The 20,936-nt window shown below is 40.7% G+C and overlaps 1 protein-coding gene across 1 annotated transcript in view; it reads left to right on the top strand.

The window, feature by feature from the left end:
- SPTLC3 (serine palmitoyltransferase long chain base subunit 3) overlaps positions 1-20,936 on the top strand; it is an 82,835-nt gene continuing 61,899 nt past the window's right edge. Inside the window, exons 1-5 of the mRNA XM_042458172.1 lie at positions 1-42; positions 6,212-6,403; positions 9,148-9,302; positions 11,240-11,388; positions 20,449-20,573. Coding sequence (XP_042314106.1) covers positions 1-42; positions 6,212-6,403; positions 9,148-9,302; positions 11,240-11,388; positions 20,449-20,573 — 663 coding nt within the window. The remainder of the gene's footprint in view (positions 43-6,211; positions 6,404-9,147; positions 9,303-11,239; positions 11,389-20,448; positions 20,574-20,936) is intronic.

Genomic DNA, 20,936 nt, shown 5'->3' with positions numbered 1-20,936 from the left:
ATGCAGCGACCATATGAAAACAGCAAGGGTGGTGCTGTACAAGTATGGTAGAAGAAAATCCATTCACCAGGATTCATGGAAAGGAGTGGCTTAACGCAGTCCCAATGATGAGGTGAGGGTGTAAGTGAACGGTGGAACAAGCTGCAGGTGTCCAGGACACCCGAGGTATGGAAAAAAGAGCCGTGTTTGTGCTACCGCTCTGATAGTCTTGGAGACAGGGAGGACTGGGCAGGCAGGGGGAGCTGACCAATCCAAGCAGGCTTTGTATACAACAAGTTTTCCTGTTAAGTACATGCATGTCATAAGCATTTGAATTAAAAGTACCATATTGAAATCAAATCTGATGGTTTTTAAATTTTTATTTGGTGTGCATTGGAAGCGGGGTAGTCTCATACGGCGAGTATATCCCAAACTCTATATTTTAATTGGAAAAATTGGGGGTCGTCTTATATGCCCAGTTGTCTTATACGCCGGAAAATACAGTACTACTTTGTAGTCAGCCATCACCGCACCTCTTGAAATCCTGCAACTGGGTATCTCATCCACAGAGTCTACTTGACAGCAAATATCAACAACAACAAGTGGTGGTATTGTAGTACTGTTCTGTTTCTCAGTTCTCAATGAAAATTAATTATTGTCTAGAGCTATACATGTTCTATTCCTAGGGTTTGTATAGGAGATGTGCTGTTTTCAGTTTCTTCTCCAAATGCCTTCAGAGCTTCTAAAGAACACTGAAGTTGGGCGGGGAACCTTGAGTTCTGTACTGGAAAATCAAAGAATGCAGAGGTTTTTCAAACTGCTTTTAATGGATTGTGGTCATTAACGAGCATTCTTCACTGCCCACATTTTCTTTTTTAAAATATTTATACATACACTGAAGCCTTGCCTTACACAGGGATCCGTTCTGGACACCCCACCCCACCCCACGTAAGGCAAATATCGCATAAGCTCAAGCCCCATTCAATAGAATGGGGCTTGTGCTTGTGGTGGTGTGGTGTGCGTGCGCCACAGGCACGTACACCATTCAATTAATAGCAGTACGGCTTCGTGTAAACCGGAAGCCACGTATGGCGCGCCCGCATGTGAAGCGGGCACGCTGTACATACATACATACATACATTGGGCCTTTAGTATCTGCTGGGATTTATTTATTTATTTATTTATTTATTTATTGTGTTATTTATACCTTGCTCTGGTTTTGGTTCCAGGACCCCTAGTGGATACCAAAATCAATGGATGTTCAAGTTGCATTAAATACAATTAATAGTAAAATGGTGTCCCTTATATAAAATGGCAAAATTAAGGCTTGCTTTTTGTTATTTATATAGTTTAAAAATATTTTCACACCATGGATGCTTGAATCCATGGATAAAGAATCCATGGATATGGAGGGCGAACCGGACATACATGCATACAATATATGCATACAATCAGATTGTGGTCTCTGTGATCTCAGACAATGGATTATGTGCGCCTATTCAGTGTATCTTTTGGAACCTGCTAGACCTAGACAGTAAGTGTTGTTCTGGCGGTAGCTCCCCATTCTCAGGGTGCATGACCAGTTCACTTCCCACCTAAACTCTCAGTTCCTTTTCAGTCACCACAGCATCATCATTCATAGGAACAGTTCCTGAGTGTTTTTGTCTGGGTTCTTGGTTATCAAAACATGGACTACAGAACTCTCTCACTATTTGCATTTTGGCATTTGGATATTTGGCTTTGGCTTCTTGCTTACCAGAATATGGACTTACTTGACTTTCCTTATAGTATGCAACATGGCTTCATTTTTTTTTTCTCTATTGTTTGGCTACATGTACATTTAGGGGTTTGTGGTCTCCACTATTTTCATCAATGCAAGCATTTTTTTTTGTAGGGGTAAGATCTCAGAGAAGGACAGATGTTCAGAATGCCAGGTGTTCACCCTTCAGGCACACTATAATCTCTCATCGCAGTTTAAGGCTCTTGTATGGAGAAATGCTTTGAATGTGATGGACCATGTGGCTGAGAATAGGCCTTAATCCTCAGCCTGTGTTAAGGCCGCCTCTCATTGCAACTCTGTACTCCACATTGGTACCGTGTTCCAAAGTCTGCCGTGGAAGGAACTCACTAGACAATATGTGCCTCTTGCACTGGGGAGGTCAAGGACAATTTTCCTCTCTTTCTCCTTATCACCAAAGAGTTGGCCAAGATAAGACAGAAAAGTTCATCCTGGTCACTCCTTGTGACCAGCATTCCTGGTTCACCTCTCCACTATCTGTCTCAAGGGGAGTTCCTCAGACTGCCAACCTGCCCAAACCTCACCATTTATGAGGGCAGGGAGAAACACACAGACTTTGTGGAAGATCTTCCTGTAGCCTCCCTACCTGCTTCTGGCAAACATGTTTTTGCAGTGGTTGCATAGACCTGCTACTCAATGCTCATATAACAACAAGAGGAACAAATTTCTCGCTTTCATATCACTTCAGGTATCTCACCATGCTCAAGTGCAAATCAGTAATGTTCTAGCGTTTCTCATTTTCTTATCAGACAAAGGGGTTTCTCTTTCATCAGTCAGATGCGACCTGTTGGCAGGCTCATGGAATTCGCAGAACATTGGCAAACCTTCCTGCTTTTCACATCCCTTGCTCAAGAGATTTCTGAAGGGGTATAAAAATCCACCACCATCCTGTGTTTGGCTGTACTGTACACGAACCTTAAACTGCTTATTTCCCAATTGTCAAGGAAGCCCTTTGAACCAATGGCCTTGTGTGATCTGAGACTCTTTAACTTCTTACCATCTATACCGTTGGCCAGGAGGGCAGGGGAATTATGCACCCTTAGTATCAATTCCTCTTCTCAGTTCCACAGAAACAAGGTGGTCCTCCAGCCTGATATATCCTTCCTTCCTAAGGTGGTTTCTGCTTTTCGCCCGAACCAAGACATTGTGCTCCCCACGCGAAACCCCACTTTGGACTAAGAATGATCACTCCACTGTCTTGATGTGCATCGTGCATCATGCATTGACATTCTGTGTCAACCATAAATTCCAAAGACTTTTTCTATGGTACTCAACCACTAGGAAGGGTCTACCAGTCTGTGCTGTGCTCCTCCAAGTGGGTTGTCACCACTATCAAACTTGCTTATGCATTCTTTAGGAGGGAACCTCTAGCTCAGGTGATGAGTCATTCCACCAGAACTATGGCTGCATCAGCCGCATTCCTGAGAGGCTTTCCACTCCTTGACATTTGCAGAGCTGCCACCTGGTCTCAGCACTTCAGCTGTCACAACACAATACAGAGTAGATGTAAGGTCTCAGGTGGAGGCTGCATTTGGAAGGGTTGTCCTTTTTTTCCTGCATCACATCACACTCCCTCCTCTTTTTGGTGAGTAGCTTGCTAGTCTCCCATTTCTGTTAGTTACAGAGACAATGAAGAAGAAAAATAGGTTGCTTACCTATAACTGTGGTTCTTTGGGTGATCGTGAATGGACTCACACAATGCCACCTCTCCTCTCTTCTTTGTGATCTACTCCCTTTGGTTCCTTGGCTGCTGCTTTGGCATCCAGGGAACTGAGGGTTAAGGTGGGAAGTGCACTGGCCATGCACATGGAGGATGTGAGGGGCTACTACAAAAAAACTTACTGCCTAGCTCTAGAAGGTTCCAAGAGATGCACTGCATAGGGGCAGATAAGCCATTTGTGTGAGTTCACAAGTGACCACTCAAAGAACCACAGTTACAAGTAAGGAACCTGTTCATCCTATTAGCATCATCATATTTATGTTACTGGAGGGCCAGTATGGTGTAGCGGTTTGAGCATTGGACTAGGACACTGGGAGACCTTGGTTTGGATCCCAGCTTGGGCATGGAAATCCACTGGATGGCCTTGGTCAAGTAACATCCTCTTATCCTCAGAGGAAGACAGTGACAAAACTCTCTGAAGAAACTTGCCAAAAAATGCTATGATAGGTTTGTCTTAGGGTCACCATAAATTGGAACTAAAAGGCACACAATAACAGTAATGCTACTAATAAACAGAAGATTGGGGTGGGGGGGAGTAAGATTATGATGATAGCAGTAGCAGAGCTAGAGAAATCAACAGGACAATCTACCTATGCAAACTATGGGCCCGAACAGACAGGCCAAAATAAAGCTGCTTCGGGTCACTTTGGAGGTATGCTGTTTAAATGACACATACATCTTAAGAGGCCAGAAGCTGCGCCAATGCTGCATTCCAGTCCTTAGGACTGGAGCATAGCTTTGGTGCAGCTTCCGGCCTCTTAGGATGCATGCGTCATTTAAATAGCATACCTCCAAAGTGACCCGAAGCAGCTTTATTTTGGCCTGTCTGTTCGGACCTCTGTTTGGTTTAAAATCTTGGTTCCATAGTATCTTTTGTGTGGACACAAAAGAAAGAGTTGGAGAGAAAGGGATGGAGGGAGAAGGAGGAGGATGGGTATGGCTGTGACAAATGCTGGTGCACAGAGAAAAAACATGAGAAAATGAGTGATGACGTAGGAGGAATAAGATGTGTATCCAGGAGAACTTGGGACGGAGGGAAGGAGAAACAGGATGAGAAGCGGAAGGAAGATGAGAGAATATGACTGCAGCTAGGGCACAGAACGAGAAGGTGACATTTAGCTAGGAGTTGTGGACAGGAGTAAGAAAACAAGAAATCAGCTGGAGAAGCAAAGGAGAAGACATATACAAGCAGGAATTGAGAGTGAAGAATAGGAGAAAAACGATGACTGAAAGAAGGAAAAGAAAGAAAAGGATTTTTAGCTAGATGTGGCAGAAAAGAGAAGAAAAAGAATTAGAAAGAGGGAGAAGTGAAATCAACAATTAAAAGTGAAAGTTATCAAGTACTGTAGTTATCAAGTATGCCCTATTCAGCTATTTTTGAGCTAGTGAATTTTGAGGCAGCTCAGTATTTCTCCATCCTGTCCACCTCCTCTCTCTGAACCATAGTGTCAGCCGAAGTCTGAAAAACTTTGAGAGGGGAGGAAGGGTGGAAAAAGAATCTATGGCAACCACTCTAAAGAGTCACTGAAGTCGGGGGGGGGGGGGGGACTTCAGGACAGTACTTTCATCCTGAGAGTTCTCCCCTCACCCTGTGGCTCTGACATTGGGAAGTCTACTTAACTATGATGTTAACATTTCAGTATAATACTGAATAATATCAGAAAATGCTTATTCTAGTTTGAGCAGCATCTGCAATAGTAAGAATTATCTAGATGATTGGGAATTTTGTGGTTTGTTCAGGTTCTGCAAACTGTTTGTCTTGTATACTACTGAATGCATCATTATAGTGAATGACTCTTTAACTTTGTTTAGGTTTGTATGGGTCTGTATACTCAGTCAACTGTGCTGAAAATAGCTAGTCAAATACCAACTTTATAAAATACAGCTTTTTATAGCTGGCTGACTGTGATTTGATCACTTTGGAGTGCGGTTCAATTAGACACATATACAGCTTCATGGATGCCACGTAAATGTTCTCCTTTAAAAAGAAAAGAAAGGAAAAGTCGGGCTGATTTATCATTTACTTGAAAATAATCTAGTAAAAACCTATTCTCATTCATCTGAGCAGACCCCTTGCTCTTACAGATATCACTGTAAGATAGCATCAACTAATCCTTTTGATCAGTATTCTTACATCTGAATTACATTCAGGTCTTCCATTGTTAATCTGTATGTACAGTATTCTTTTTCAGTGTTGCACTATAGGATACCCCCCTTAGCACAGTGAAATTGTTTGTGTTGCTCAATAATATAGTGCTTAAGCTGTATTTGCATAGATGCGCTAATTGAAACAGTAATCAGGAGAAAATCATAATCACAATCACATATATTGTGAAAATCACAATCACATATATTGTGTTATTGTATCTGCTCATTCAGTATACAACTGAAAGTATTTTTCAATTTTTCTGTGATTCTGTAAGCTTTCTTCAGAGGCAAAACATCTTCACATGTCTCATTTGGATGCAGTAAAAACAACTTGTTCAAGAAGTAGAGTTCGTCATTTGAATACACATAAGTGCATGTTTAAATCCCATTTTCAGTTTGGAAGAGAAGGGAGGTAACGTCAGACATTGTCTGATGGGCAAATGGACATGTGTGCCTATGCAGGGAGAAAACTGCTACAAACACACGTGAAGAACCAGAATCTTCAAAGAACACTGTTCCTCTTTATGAAATTGTTATTATATCCTTTTCTTTGTTTCCATTTTCAGGAGAACGGTGTAGCAAATGGAGGTGTTTACAAAAGACCATTTAATGAATCATTTGAACAAGCACCTATATATGTTGCTGTCCTTACATTTGTCGGTTTTGGAGTAGGAACATTATTTGGCTACCTAAGAGACTTCTTGAGAGCCTGTGGACTACAAAAATGTGTTGGTGCTACAGAACGGGAAGAACAAAAGGTATGTAGGACTGAAACCTACTGAAATGGCCCAATTCCTTCCCAAGAGGCCAATTAGGAAGGAAAGGACTAGCAAAATTAAGTTCTTTTCCGCTCTTAAGTTGTGGTTAAAATTTCAGTCATTACTTACCTGATCTGAACCATGGATGCAGTCTGTGTAGTCTGCACAGTCAGGAGGAAGGCCCATACTAGCCTAGTTCTCGCATTCCCTAAAGCGTAGTTTATCTGCATTATGTGAGTGAACAGGAATAAACTTCAATGTGCCTTGGACTAACATCCTCTATCATCAATCTTCTGTATGGCTGATGTTACAAAAGGAGGAGTTATAAAAAGAGCAGGAAGCAGCTGATGAGAAAGACCTCTTCCTCCTGATAGTCTGGAGAAATGCTGGCAGTACTGGGATAGATAGATAAATAATCTATTTGGGGTGTAATATAAGATAACTTCCTGTGTCTCTAGCATTTATTTTTGAAATGGAAGTTATCTTTATCTATTAAGATCTAATGAGAAGCTGCTAGGGTATATATTGCAAAACCATAAGGCGTCTGTTCTCTTTCAGACTTCTCTTGAGCATGAAGTCCTGCCTGCAGTATGCATATTCATATTTTATTGTATTGCTGATGGCTTATTTACTCATGCAGATTATGTTCCATTACTAGAGCTCTCATGATCCCAACAAATACTTCGTAAGGTTCACAGAGAATCATAGATAATAAAAATGTAGATGTGAACCAGTTCTGGTATGCATCTCATTAGGATAGATTATCCTACTATGTGTGTTATATACTTGCAGTGTTAGTCTGAAAGGCCACATCCCATGTCATATTTGCCTGCTGTGTGTAGGAAACAATGCAATTCTGCCATCACTGCTTGATGTTGTGATGATGGTTGTGTTTTCCACTGCAAGAACGTGGATCAGACTGGGCCCTTCTAGCATGTGGCTGGCGGGGAGAAGTAGTGTTGAAACACATTCAGAATTTCCTTAAGGAACTGGTTATTGTTGGTGAACATCATAAATGCAGCAAAAGAAAAGCACTTTCTGTTGTACACCAAATGCTAAGACATTTTTCTGCAAGTTAATTTGTCATTCTTCAAATTACTTGCCTGGCAAATGCAGTAAGAACACCGATCTAGTGGACATCTCAATTGCACTTATCATTACTATAAGCAGCATACACTAATAAAAACTAGCAGAAGATAATTTTGATTTTTCTTTATTTGATACTGCTCTCCATAAACATTTTACAAATGAAATGAAATCTTAAAGAATTCATGTAGCTTTTAAAAAATACAGAAATACATACAAAAATACATTAAAAAAGAAGACACTGTGGTTGAGCTCTTGGCTTCTGTTTTTATGCATACATGTTATTGAGGAATATTTGGAAATATAACTCCCTTACAGATAACACAGTTTTACTTGTTAAGGCTTACAACCTGTTCTGCACTTGCAGATTATAGGTGGCAGGCCAAAAGCCTCAATAAAACAAAAGTTCTTAACTGAAATATTCTCATCCTTAATTCGAAAGGCCAAGCCATATGAATGAAGAGTGGCTGGTGGAATTTAGCCCTTTTACTTTGTTGCAGCAAAACCACTTGTGGTACTTTAAAATAGGTAATCTAAGTAGTCCAAATATTCAGATGATACACATTGGTTTGGATCAGTGGTGTCACTAGGGGGTGCGGCCCGTACAGAGTGTCACCTCAGACAGGAGTGTCACTTGGTGGGGTGGTACACCTGGAGGGACTAGCATGGCTCCTGGGCAAGCAAAAAAGGGCATTTTCCCACTTGCCCAGCAGCAGCATTGGATCCTAAATGGGCCCTCTGGAGGCTGCAACACTGCCCCCCTCAGTAGCAACTTCAGAGTCCCATGTGACGCCTGCCACATGGATTCTGAAAGCTTGGTTGGGGGGGGTTGTCCAGGCAGGGAGGAGGGCAAGTGAGTTTTCCACCCCGCCCCCCTGCACCAGGTAACAACCTTTGTGATGCCACTGGTTTGTAGAAGACTTGAATAGCTTCTTCTTAGAAAATAAAATTGCACAAATAGCCACAAAATATTTATTATTTATTTCTTCTTATATTTGTATTTATTGTTCACTATGTTTTCAGTTGCCTCTTTGTCTTTATTTTTTGTCTTCATTTTGTGTTGTTGCGGTTGTTGTTGTTGTTGTTGATGATGATGCATAGTATGGCTTTTGTTTTAGCATTCCAGGACATTCTCTGTTGTCTTTGTTTGTTCAGAACCCCACTTTTCTGGTATGCTTACTAGACGTCTAAACTAGTGGTGGAAAAAATGTGGTCTGTAATTCACCCCCCCCCCCCCCCCATTTTTAAAAAATGTACACAAATTCCCTCAAACATCACCAAAGGGGAGGGGGGCAATTTTCTATCATTTTGGTCCCTTCTGAGCTACATTAGGCTCCAGTGAGCTCTTTTCTTACAGAATATTACGTCAGTTACTCCTATAGGGAAAAGGGGCTCTCTTGGGGCTAAAATGGCCCTGGAGGGAGGCAAAACAATGGCAAAAATTGCCCCTTAAAAAGTGGGGAGTGTGACTAGTCAGGTTCCTCCAAAAGGCCAGCGCAACTCCTGAACCGTGGGCAGTTGCCTACTCCTGGTGCACTTTGGCCAGCACCAAGAGAACCAAAGTTCGTGACAGTCTTTTTTTTAATGCTCTTTCAAAATCTGATGTCCTAAGTATGTTAACTAGACACATTTTTATTTTTATTTTTTTAAAAAAATAGGATTTTGTACCACTGTACCAAGATTTCGAAAACTTTTACACAAGAAACCTGTATATGAGAATAAGAGACAACTGGAACCGGCCTATCTGCAGTGTTCCTGGCCCAAAATTTGATCTGATGGAACGTGTTTCAGATGACTACAACTGGACATTTAGGTGGGTCAGGCTGACAAGTATAGGTAGTGTTCAATGAGAATAAATATAACCCAATTTCTTCCCCCTCTCTTTTCCTAGTAAACAATGTTATTACCTTTCTGTGTTGTTGTTGTTAAAACCATTAGTGTCTAACCATAAAATTGTAGTTTCTATTCATTTTGACAAAGACTCTGCCTCTAGATTGTGCTTTAAACCTACAAATTGAAAATGGCTTCAACCATGTTTGGGGGACATTTCTTCTGTACCATGCCCCATGCTTTACTAAATGCCTGACCTTTCTTTCGGGCAACCTAAGAGTATTTGTTTACACCACCTGAAAATTCAGCTCCTGTGTTTTTAAATGTGTGTGTGTGTAGGCTCAGGTTAATAAAGCTTTGGCACATAGGTTAACATAAAATAATATATCTAAACAGAAAGGTCAGAAATAGTTTGCAAGGCTGATTTTCAAACTTGAGCTTCCAGGATGTCTGTGGACCTCCAGGTTCTCAGGAAGTGTGAGGTCTTTGTTTTACAGCCTTCTGTCTACAGTGGCAGACACCATCACAGTACCATCGCTGTTTCATCCATCACTGGATCAATGATAGCATAGATCAAAAAGGTATCAATCAAAAGACCTTTTCGGATTTCCCAGAGTCAAAACACCCTTCTTCCCTGTCCGTATCATGGGAATGGTGGAAATACAGCACCAGCCCTGAAGCTGACAAGCTATTCTTCCTCCCTCTGAAAGCAATGGGAGAGAAATACAAAAAAAGAAAAGGTAGGAGATGGCAGGGTTTAGGAATGAAACAAAGGAACGTACCCTTCCATAACACTTTCTCTTCTGACCAGCATTAGTCTAACAGAGTAGGGACAAGCAGTTTCCCAGGTTTGGGAACTACACCTGCCCATTCAGGACTGGATACATACACACCATTTCAAACAGCTCATTGCCACAGATTAGCCAGTCACACCCCTAAGGGCTTCTGGGCCCACCACTTACTCATTTGGAGGCCAAAAAACATTGGAGGGGGTTGGCTGATAGGAGGGAAAGCAACTTTTAGGAATGTACTTTGACCATCTTGGCTTATGAAGTGGCTGTTTCTCACTTATTCTCTATTTTCATTTCCATAGGATTGCTGTGTTTATTTTATAAGAATATTTGGGGGCAGGGGGAACTGTTGCTTTCCAAATAATAACCTTCTGTTTAACTCCTCCTCTCCCATCCCCCAAAACATTTTCTATGGAAATTAGGCATGTAGTTGTCCACAAGAAAATGTGGGAACTACAGCTTTGGAACTACTATCTTATTTCATCTAAGCAAAAACTGATTTCATTCGTTTCTTGAAATAAAGTCCCAAACTAAGAATGTGTCATTTTCAATTATATTTACTGGTACTAATGATAAATATAATATAAAAATATATAAATATAATACTAAATTCAGACTGAGATCCCCTTATCCAAAAATACTGAGGCCAGAAGTGTTTTGATTTTGGATTTTGGAATACCTGTATTTGCATATACATAATATACAATATACAAGACAAGTAGTGTAGTATGTAATGTATTTGCGATGCTGGAGAGAGACATGAGGCTGAAGAGAGAAGCAGCTGGAGAGAGACTGGGAATCTATGAAATGACAGGAATCCAATATAGTGCTTGATGCAAATATATGCCTCCCGTCATTTCACAGATTCTTGCATCCCTCTCCATCATAACATCTTGCTCATTCACTACTTGTTTTGTGTAAGAGACTTAAGGCTGGAAAAAGACCGAGGACCTGAAACACAAATGGCTGGGAGTGCTGTAGCCACTGCCCCAAAGTTGGGAATGGGTGACTGGTGGCAAATAAGTTTCAGTTTTTGCAGGCTTTTGACTATCCAGAATAGGGATGCTCAATCTGTACTATAACCTTTATAATTTAATGTTGTAATTTATATACTTTTCCTTCTGGGCAGGTTCACTGGAAGGACAATCAAGGACATAATCAACATGGGTTCATATAACTACCTCGGCTTTGCAGAAACTGATCCTAACGCTTTAAAAACTGTGAACACTGGGTTATGTAAATATGGCACAGGAACTTGTAGCACAAGACAGGAAATGGGTAAGGAACATAATTCCTTTAATTATTTCATTGACCCCTGTCTAGGTGGGTCCACTTTAGAAATGGTTTTTGTTTGATTGTTTGCTTGCTTTTTAATTAAGATTACAGATTTGATATACTAAAGCAGTGTTTCCCAAACTTTGCTCCTCTAGATGTTTTGGACTTCAGCATTCCTGATTGTTGGCCCAACTGGCTAAAGCTTCTGGAAGGCGAAGTCCAAAACACCTGGAGGACCAGTGTTTGGAAATCAATGTACTAAAGGTATTCTGTTATGCTGCAATGTAATACGTATAAAGGCAGAGCAATCTATTCTGGTTGGTTCCTGTATTTTTAGCCCCTCTCCCTGGAAATTACATCTTTCCTGAACTCCATGATAAATTATTTATTTAAGTAAAACTACCTACGCAAATGCTTACCAGGATGATGGTCTTTGAAACTGCATTTCTAACAGTTAGGGACCTTGGAAGGAGCAAGCACAATAAAAAAACACAGGCACAAGTTAGGGATGGGATGAAATGGCCACAGCTTTATTGATTACAGCTTGGTAAGATTTGATGCAGAATATGGGATCAAGCAAATCTACTAGCCAGTGCCTCTCTCAGACTTTTATTTGCAGAAATCAAGTTGGATTTGGGATCAGGATCCCACTGCAATGTGAACTGCTATGAAGTTCCCTCCACACACACCTGGAAGTGAAGTCAGAATGTTGGTCCCCAAACTAGGCAGTTGCTTATGGGCATTGTACACAAGGTTCCTTAAGCCCACTCCCCCTTTTAGGAATAAATTATACTTCCAGCTCCCACAAAACCTGGATCTAACCTATTGCTAACCTTTGGATGTCTATCTTGAACCAGTCCAGCAAGCTATTCCTTACATTATGAAGCCTAACATTCCAATCAGATAAATAGACCCCATCCTGACAGAAAAGTTTGTTTTGTTTAAAGCATGTTTTGGAGGAGTGGAATATGTGTCCCCCATTGATGCCATATGCCATCCCACAGCTTTCCTCATGCCTTTTTAACCATATTCTTGTGATTTTGCCATCCTCCTTCATAGCCCTCTAAGAGCAAAAACAAAACATGGTTACAGTCTAAGGGAATTAGCTCTGTAGACTCTGTAAATCCATCTTGGTAGCAAAAGTCAGGTTATATTCCTTTTGCATGCTCAGGTCATTTCTCACCACCATATGACTAATACATCTAGGGGAAGGGTAAAACAAAAATGCACATTACAGAAATAATAACACCAGCTCCTCCCAATAAGTACCCTTCTCTTAACAATCTAGCTAGTTGGGTTTCTTAGTATGCCCTGTGAAAGCATAGCCACTAAAGATGGTATTGTCAAAGCACGCCTGCAAGGCACAAACTGGCATCCCCATGTAGGCAAGAACATAAGAAAAGAAAGGAATTTTGTGTGTGCTGGGTTTCATCTGAGTTCTGATTTTCCCTTCCCCTGTCTAGAAAAACTTTATTATGAAGAGTCTATATGACAAAGTAGTTAATCTCATATTTATTCACACAGTATTTTCAGGGGTAGCCATGTTAGCCATATAGCAAAATACAAGAACATCCAAAATCCACAAAACAGTGATACGTTCGTGGAGTCGAAGGCTTTCATGGCCGGCATCCATAGTTTTTTGTGGGGTTTTCGGGCTGTGTGGCCATGTTCTAGAAGAGTTTCTTCCTGACGTTTTGCCAGCATCTGCAGGAACACTTCTCTCTCCAATCTACAAAGTGTTGTAGCCCATTCTGAATTGATTTGAAACAAACATTTGGAGAAATTTTGGTGTGATCAAGTTTGCTGTCAAATGTAACTTAAAGGACTTTTTATGACTGTAACTGCTCTTCCAGCCACCACAAGCAGGGGAGCAAGTGTGTTTAGAGGTGCAAATTGTTCATTTTGTGGTATGTTGCTGAAAGAAATTCTTATGATTGCCTGATATTTCAGTAGGTATTCAAGGAAGCTAATATATAATTAGGATGGTTAGCACAGTAAACGATTGGTTACAAAATCATGCTAGCTTATTCAAGTTTCTAAATGAATAGCGTCTGTCTCAAGTTGACCGCATAGCAATTCCATCCATGAGGCAAGCTATATGAGAGCTTGGCATGTTAGGTTTGAAAATTAATGCAATAATGTTAGGCATTAGAAATGGAGAGCTTCAGTCCTAACCACCAACACTAATATTTTAATTGGTTTGGGTAGTTCTGTTATCCATTAACAACAACAAAAAGTTAAGAACAGCAGGTTTCTAGCATACTCCAAGTATTCTGTCCACATCCTCTGGCTCTAGAAGTTGAAAAGAATTAATTATTATTGGACATGCAGGAACCATATTGGACACTTATGACACTATTAACTCAAGGGTATGTTATATTTGGTCTCACCCCTCCGTGAATTTGGATTACAATTTATGTAACCCCTTAGCATTAACCATACTGACTGGAGCTTCTGGAAGTCTCAGTTCAAAATATTTGAAATGCCAAAGTTTTCCCCAGTTCTCTTGTAATTGGACACAGTTCCATTTACTTTCCTGGATATCTGAGTGGGCAGTGATATGGTTCCTTCTGTTCATTACCTCTGAAGAACAAATAGCTTCCTAACATTACCCCCACCCCAGCCCTCCCAAAACCTTGCTTTTAGAGTTAAAATTCTCTCACTCCTTTACACTTTTTCATGCACCTTACAAGGAACGATAAAACACAGATGCAAGTGTTCAAATAGTTTGTTTTCCATTCTTTGTTGTAGGAGATAGATTGAGTAGTTTTAAAGCAAGGGAAGAGGACAATAGCTGAGCAGTCTAGATTAACACAGCTGTATTGCAGATTATCACAAGATGGTGGATTTGAGCTGCTTTTCAACCTGCCAACACAAGTTAATAGACTCTGTGGTGTCTCATGAATAGTTCATTTGACTAGGTCTATGTGGCATCCAGTTTACCTAGCTGTGAAGTTCCCCAAGTCTGACTTTCATTTCAAGTGCATAATTCTGACGTTGTTTGATGTTGCCCTACTGTAAACATATGGAAAAAAGAAAAAACAGATGTACACCAAAGCTTGGGTCTCTGTGATTGTCACATTCCCAAAGGATATGGGAAAAGTTGCCATAGTTTGTTTTAGACTCCAGTAAAACCTGTTCTCCCTTTATATTGCCATCATCAATGCATATGAAGCTGCCTTACACTGTCAGACCTTTCATTTGTCTAACTCTGTGACTGGCAACAGCTACAAACAAGAATCATTTACACCCTTCAAACAGGAGCACTTCCCAGTAAGGCAAAGTGTTGAACCGGGGACATTTATTTATTCATTTATTCAAGTATGCAATGTATACAAGTTCTGCCTAGGGTTGGAGAGAAATTTAAATTATGCAATAATGTTTAAGATTTATCCATTTTGTTCTTTAAAAGATTACTAACAAAAGTGTGACAATGTCTTTCAGTTTCCCATCAGGAAACTGTTATTTATTTCAGTAACAAAAATGTGTACATTAAGAAAAGTGTTTACTGTATATCCCATCGATTGTATGTGGTCCCAAGGGTCATTTTTATGGCCTCTAGGGGCCAAAATGCCAAAGCTGACCTCTCAAGGCATGGAAGGCATTTCCAACATGTTTGGAGGCCTATTTCTCCCACCAGAGTTTTTTTTTTTAAAAAAAATGCATATATTATATAAATGCCCTCTTGAAATGGAGAGAGAGGGGGAATTGATGTCCAGAAGAGGACTTTTTTTCAAAATAGGGAGAAAATAACCTATTTCCTGTAGTTTAAAAAAAGGCATCTCCAGGTATAGAATTGCCCAAGAAGGCCCTAAACCATCTTGAGAATGTCTCCTATGTCTTCTAGAGGGCATTTGGAGGCAAAAATACTTTTTGTGGGAGTGAGTATGGTTGGGGGGGGGGGGATATAGAGACCTCCACATTCTCCTGGAATGCCAACATGGACCACATTTCTATGTGGAGGGGGAAAGGGGGGGAGCATGATACACATTGTGGTCAAGATAAGAATACCAACAAAAGCAACAAGAACAATAGTGTAAAACGTTGACATTGCATTGTTGTTGTTGTTATATGCCTTCCAGTCTATCCTAGTTTATGGCAGTCCTATCCTAGAACTATCTTGGCAGGATTCATTCAGAGAAGTGTTGTCATTGCTTTCTGTAAAATTGTGAGAGTGTGAGTTGACCAAGGTCACTCAGTGGAGTTCATTGGATGAGCAAAGATTTCAGCTTCTGTCTCCAAAAGTCCTAATCCAATGCCCAAATTACTAAACCGCACTGGTTCATTTTGAATTCTAAATACTGCAAATCCCACAACCGCTCTTTTAGAGGATGTTAGGGGATATAACATAGGGTGGACAAAGTGTGACCCTGGGGCCAAATGTGTCCCCAAGGCTCATTTCAGTGCCCACCCCCTGACTGACTTTTTTTTCTAGAGAAAAGGATTAATATCCCCCCCACCCCCTGAAGCATCCAAGAGTCTCTTTTTAAATCCACGCTAAGTCCCCATTTTTCAAAAACAGACTTCTAGCCATTTTTACTTTTGTTTTTCTGACTTTTGACATTTTAGGCAGTCCATGATGCCTCCATGGAGAGCCATTGGGCATAAAGTTATTGACTTCGAAATACGCAAATTGTCTATCACCTTTGAGCATGTGAATTTCTGCAGAGGCCTTGTCTGCATGGGCCAAAAGGTCAATTTTCCCCTTGTTCTGGCAGCATCATGTTTGAACAACACAAAGCCCAAACCCCAGATTTGGTGCGAACAATCCAGATGACATTCAACACATTCAGCACCAGAACCGAAGATATAACACACTTAAGACAAATTTTAAACATTTACTTCTTTCTCCTGGTGTCTGGGAAGATCCAGAGCCTTCCATTCTTCAGGGGCAGCTGCCTGCATGGGCATCCTGGTGAGCCATTCAGTGTTCCTGTCACCAGTTGCTCGTTCTGACATCAGAACAAGGTGCCCAACCATGTAATTGTTTCTGGACGCCTTGTTCTGACCTCAGAAGTGAGCAATGCTGACAGATGCGCTGCATGGCTCACCAAGACTCCCATGCAGACAGCCACCCCAGCACAGAAATGGAGAGTCAGGTAATGGGAGGTCGGAGCAGCTCTGATGACAGGATATTCCAGGCTGCCCCCGGAGTATCCTGACCATTGCAGAAAGGGCCTTAATCAATAAGGAGAATCATATATAGTTGTTAACATAGGTTCACTTCAGTTCTAACCATTTCGCATTGAAAACAAAGACAGAAATTCAATGAAACTGAACTGGACTTTTTGTCCCCACCCAGTGTGTCTTGTCACAAACCTCTCAGTGATAAGATCTGGTTGGTGCATCATAGTTTTACTTTACACCTCACCTACCACCCACAGAGGTTCCATTCTAATTAGAAGTGTGCAGAGCAAAAGGGCTGGTCTTGCACACCCTTGTCAATCAGGTTTGGCTTTTGCAAAACTGAATCAATAATTGGTTCTCATTGTGGTCTAAGAGCGAGTGCCATGCAGTTATTTGTTGGGGAATGCTTGGTTTTGTTTTTTGGATGACAGCATGCTTTCACAACCTAGTGCTTTCATAACCTCATGAAGGTGATTCTGCTAATTGCAGGAAATAGCACTGTCTCGGTTCCTTTGAACATCTTGGAATGTTCAGTTAGATAACTCATCTCAAAACAATGCAGTGGGTCTGTCATAATTCCAGTTTAAGTGGGGTCTCCCAAACTAAAACAATTAGACTTCTCTAAATTCTGAAACCTTGTAGGGAAGATTTGGGCATCAACTAGCTTGCATTCAGTGTAGACATCCAGCAAATGGCTCCTGCTCAAAGAAGGAAGGAAGGTGATTTCCCCACTCATGTTCCCCCACTGCTTTCCAAGCTGTTTTGGAAGATTCTGACATCCTTCCCAGTAGGTTGGTGTGTGTGTGTATACTCTCTCTCTCTCTCTCTCTCTCTCTCTCACACACACACACACACACACACACACACACACATATATATACACACAGACACATACACAGTCGCCCCTCCATTTTCATGGACTTGGAGTCTGCGTCCCTCGGAAATATGTGAGGGGCAAATGGAGGGCGACACATTGGGGCACACGCCTGAAGCACATGCATAGTGGTGCATACAAGAGCATGCCACCATTGGAGTCAATAGGGACTCCAATATCGGTGATTTTCTGTTTTCGCAGAGGGTTCTGGAACAGATCCCCCCCCCAAAAAAAAACAGAGGGGGACTATATGTGTGTGTTAAAGGATAAAGTAAGAATAGGAGAAAATTCTCTGCCCATTTTTATGCTCTTGGGATGTCTGAAACCAACTGGAAACCAACTGACTTATTTGATATATTTAAGAAACTTTAAAGTGTAAATGAGCTTCTTGAGCAGCATTTTGATGGAAAGGTGGGGGATAGATATAGTAAATAAAATAATATATAAATAAATGGGTTGTTATTTTGGTTTTCATTCAAACCACAGTTATTGTTTTCTTAGAAATGGGAGCTGAAAGCAGTTCTACTTTACCCTATCCAAGTACACTAGTGGCAGTGTCAGAGTCCCGGTGCTCTAGCAAAAATTGGGGGAGTTCATGAATACAGAGATTGGGGGAGGTCATGAACACACAGATTTTACTCTCTGGGCACAAGAATAGTATTCATCCTACAGTATTTTAAATGTGGAAAAGAATTAGAAGAACAAAGTCAAGGAAAAGAGCACCTCTGTAATTTAATTAAAGAGGACAATAAATTGGTAAAGTCTGTTACACTGGATCATGAAGGAATCAAGATTCCTGCACACATGAGTAACTGGGGGGTAGGACTTTTTCAGCTGTGGAAGTACTTACACTTGCTTAAGGAGTCTCACTTGAGATCAGTCTGATTTTATTCCATCAGCACAACAATTGGCTGGGCATTTCAGTGAGCAATATAGCTGTCTTTAATGGTTTTTGTTGACACATCATGTTGCATTTTTCTTGTATTGCATTTTCTGGGTTTTTATTTGTTTTGATTTCAGTTCTGTAAACTATTTTCAGAGATTAATTTTAAAAAAAACTACTGGATGGTTAATAACTATTTTAAAATAAATAAATCACTTTCATGGTGTTTGAATTCCCAATACCCAAGTTCCTAATATCAAAATTTCTGTGCAAAATTATGAGTGTAATGTGGGCTGTAAATTAATGGTGAGACTCATGTGGAAAAAGAAGCTCTTTTTCCTTTTCAGAAAAAAACCCTGAAATTATTAGAAATTATTTTTTGAACACTGAAAATGTCTTGTGCAAATGGAGAACACATTTTATACCTTCTCTCCCACCACCCTCATGTACAGTTTTAATTTTAGCAGTACAGTTTTAATGTGAGAATATCCCATGTGGGTATATCCTTTAGCAGCTCTTATATCTTCCCACTTGATCATACGATGAAGAGGGGCAAATAATATTTATTCCATTATTGTCACTTACAGAGCTAAATATTTAAGCCAGAATCTTCTGGGTGGCATACAGTGGCCTCAATTGTGGTAGTATACATACATTTAAAGCCATTGTAGAAGATATCCTTACACCTCTTTGTGTGATACCTTTTTGCCCACTGCTGAGTTGTAGTTGAAGGCTCCCAAGTGTTCCCTCCAACTCATTGTTGGCCACAGCAGTGGACCCAGAAATCATTCAGCTGCCTATAGTGACAACTGAGAACAAAGAAGCAGTTTCTGCCCTCCTCACCTGGTGATGGATGCTTTTGTTCCTCCCTTGTGCATGCAGGAAGAGCTGGATAGCTCATGGGGATAGCCGTCTGTGAACAATCCTGTGCATACCCTCCAGTGTGCCTCAGATAAAAGCTGGGACACATGTTGCCAGGCAGCATCTGACTCAAGTCAGCAAAAAATATTAATTTGAGAAAGAACACAGAAGCTAGGAGAGCCTAAAGCTGTTGGCTTTCCCCTGAGCTCACAGGGAAGAGCAAGAATTTGAATCCTTCTCCCCCCCCCCCAAGTTAATTGAATCCAAACTACTTTTACCTTTTGAACATAGTTTGCCATAAGGATGACGGTGGAAAGTGGGAGGGGGAGAAAGAAACTGGGATGTTTTAAAAGCAGCTCTAGAGGTGAGACAGCAGAGGATGAGTCAAGACTGTCCTTGCCAAATCAGGACAGTTGGCAAATACACACCAGCTCAGGGCAGAGGCGATTGTTACCTCCATAGAGTACCAGAAAAATAACACTGTTAGAAAGTTACATTCTGCCAACAGTGGTGTCAGAAAGAAGACTTAAGGTGGAACTCTTCTTTGCCCAAGCAGAAGTTCAGAGATGATTTTATAGGCACCAAGAGGACTGTAGGGAGGAGGGATTTCTTTTTCGCTCTTCCTGGTGGTGCAGTGCTTAAATGCCAGTGCAGCAGCCACAACGATGTGAGTTTGATCCCAGAGGGCTCCAGACTGACCTAACCTTGCATCCTTCTGTAGGTTGGTAAAATGAGTTACCCAGCTTGATGGGGGCGGGCAATTGGCTTACACACTGTAAGCCGCTTAGAGAGTGCTCAGTTCACTATGAAGCAGTATAGAAATGTATTGTTATTGCTATAGTTCTAATGTTTGTCCACACAAAAGTTGTTCTCATCTACAAAGAAATCACAGTGGCTCCTACATCCATGTGTTAAGTATGGAATTCTGCAAAGGGATCCTATGCTTAGTTAAACACACAGAGCAGATATCTACTTTCAACATGTAGACCTTGGAGGTGGGGCTAGTGACATAGGACTATATTTGCATAGTGCCATTGTCATACTGCTATCTAGGTTTACTTACTCAAAGCAAGTTTACCTCTTTCATCAAACATTATACTTCAATATCCTTATAGTCCCCAGTTCACATAAGCAAGGAAACATATGCTTGATATTAAACAGCAATCCATGTGTAACAATAAAAATAGCTTCTGAACTCTCTGATATTCTTAAATGTCCTATGTTTTGAAGCAATACGTTGGAATGTATTTACATTACTTAGATTTTTATGGGATTTATTAATAAGACATTTAAAACTATTCTTAATTGTTTAAAACAGGCAATCTTGATAAACATGTGGAGTTAGAAACAATGGTGGCACGGTTTCTGGGTGTTGAAGCATCTCTGACATTTGGCATGGGATTTGCTACAAATTCTATGAATATTCCAGCATTAGTTGGAAAGGTGAGTGAACATCTTAAACAATAACACTATCTTCACCATCTGCCAGAAGCCTTAAGAGACATTTTGTTATTTCTGTTTTTATCTTCGGCTGGCAGGAATGATCCCTCAGAAAATACACCTCAGTTCAACGTGGTATAAATTCCTCTTCCTCCAGTGTAGGGTCCCAATGTTGAACAACTGAATTCTTCAAGTCATCCAAAATACAGGGGTGGCTGGGTTGACCATAAGAAAAATGCCAAAATCCATTTTGTGATAATATTTTCATTAGGTCAGCTAAAAAGAGCTCTCTGTATAAGTTTTCAAGACTGTGTTCTCTTTGTCAGGCTTTTTAAAAGCAGTCCTGGAAGAAGGGGTTGGAAGAGA

The sequence above is a fragment of the Sceloporus undulatus genome, chromosome 1 (assembly GCF_019175285.1).
Source record: "Sceloporus undulatus isolate JIND9_A2432 ecotype Alabama chromosome 1, SceUnd_v1.1, whole genome shotgun sequence".
NCBI lineage: Eukaryota > Metazoa > Chordata > Lepidosauria > Squamata > Phrynosomatidae > Sceloporus > Sceloporus undulatus.
This window is presented reverse-complemented; position numbering and strand designations above follow the sequence as displayed.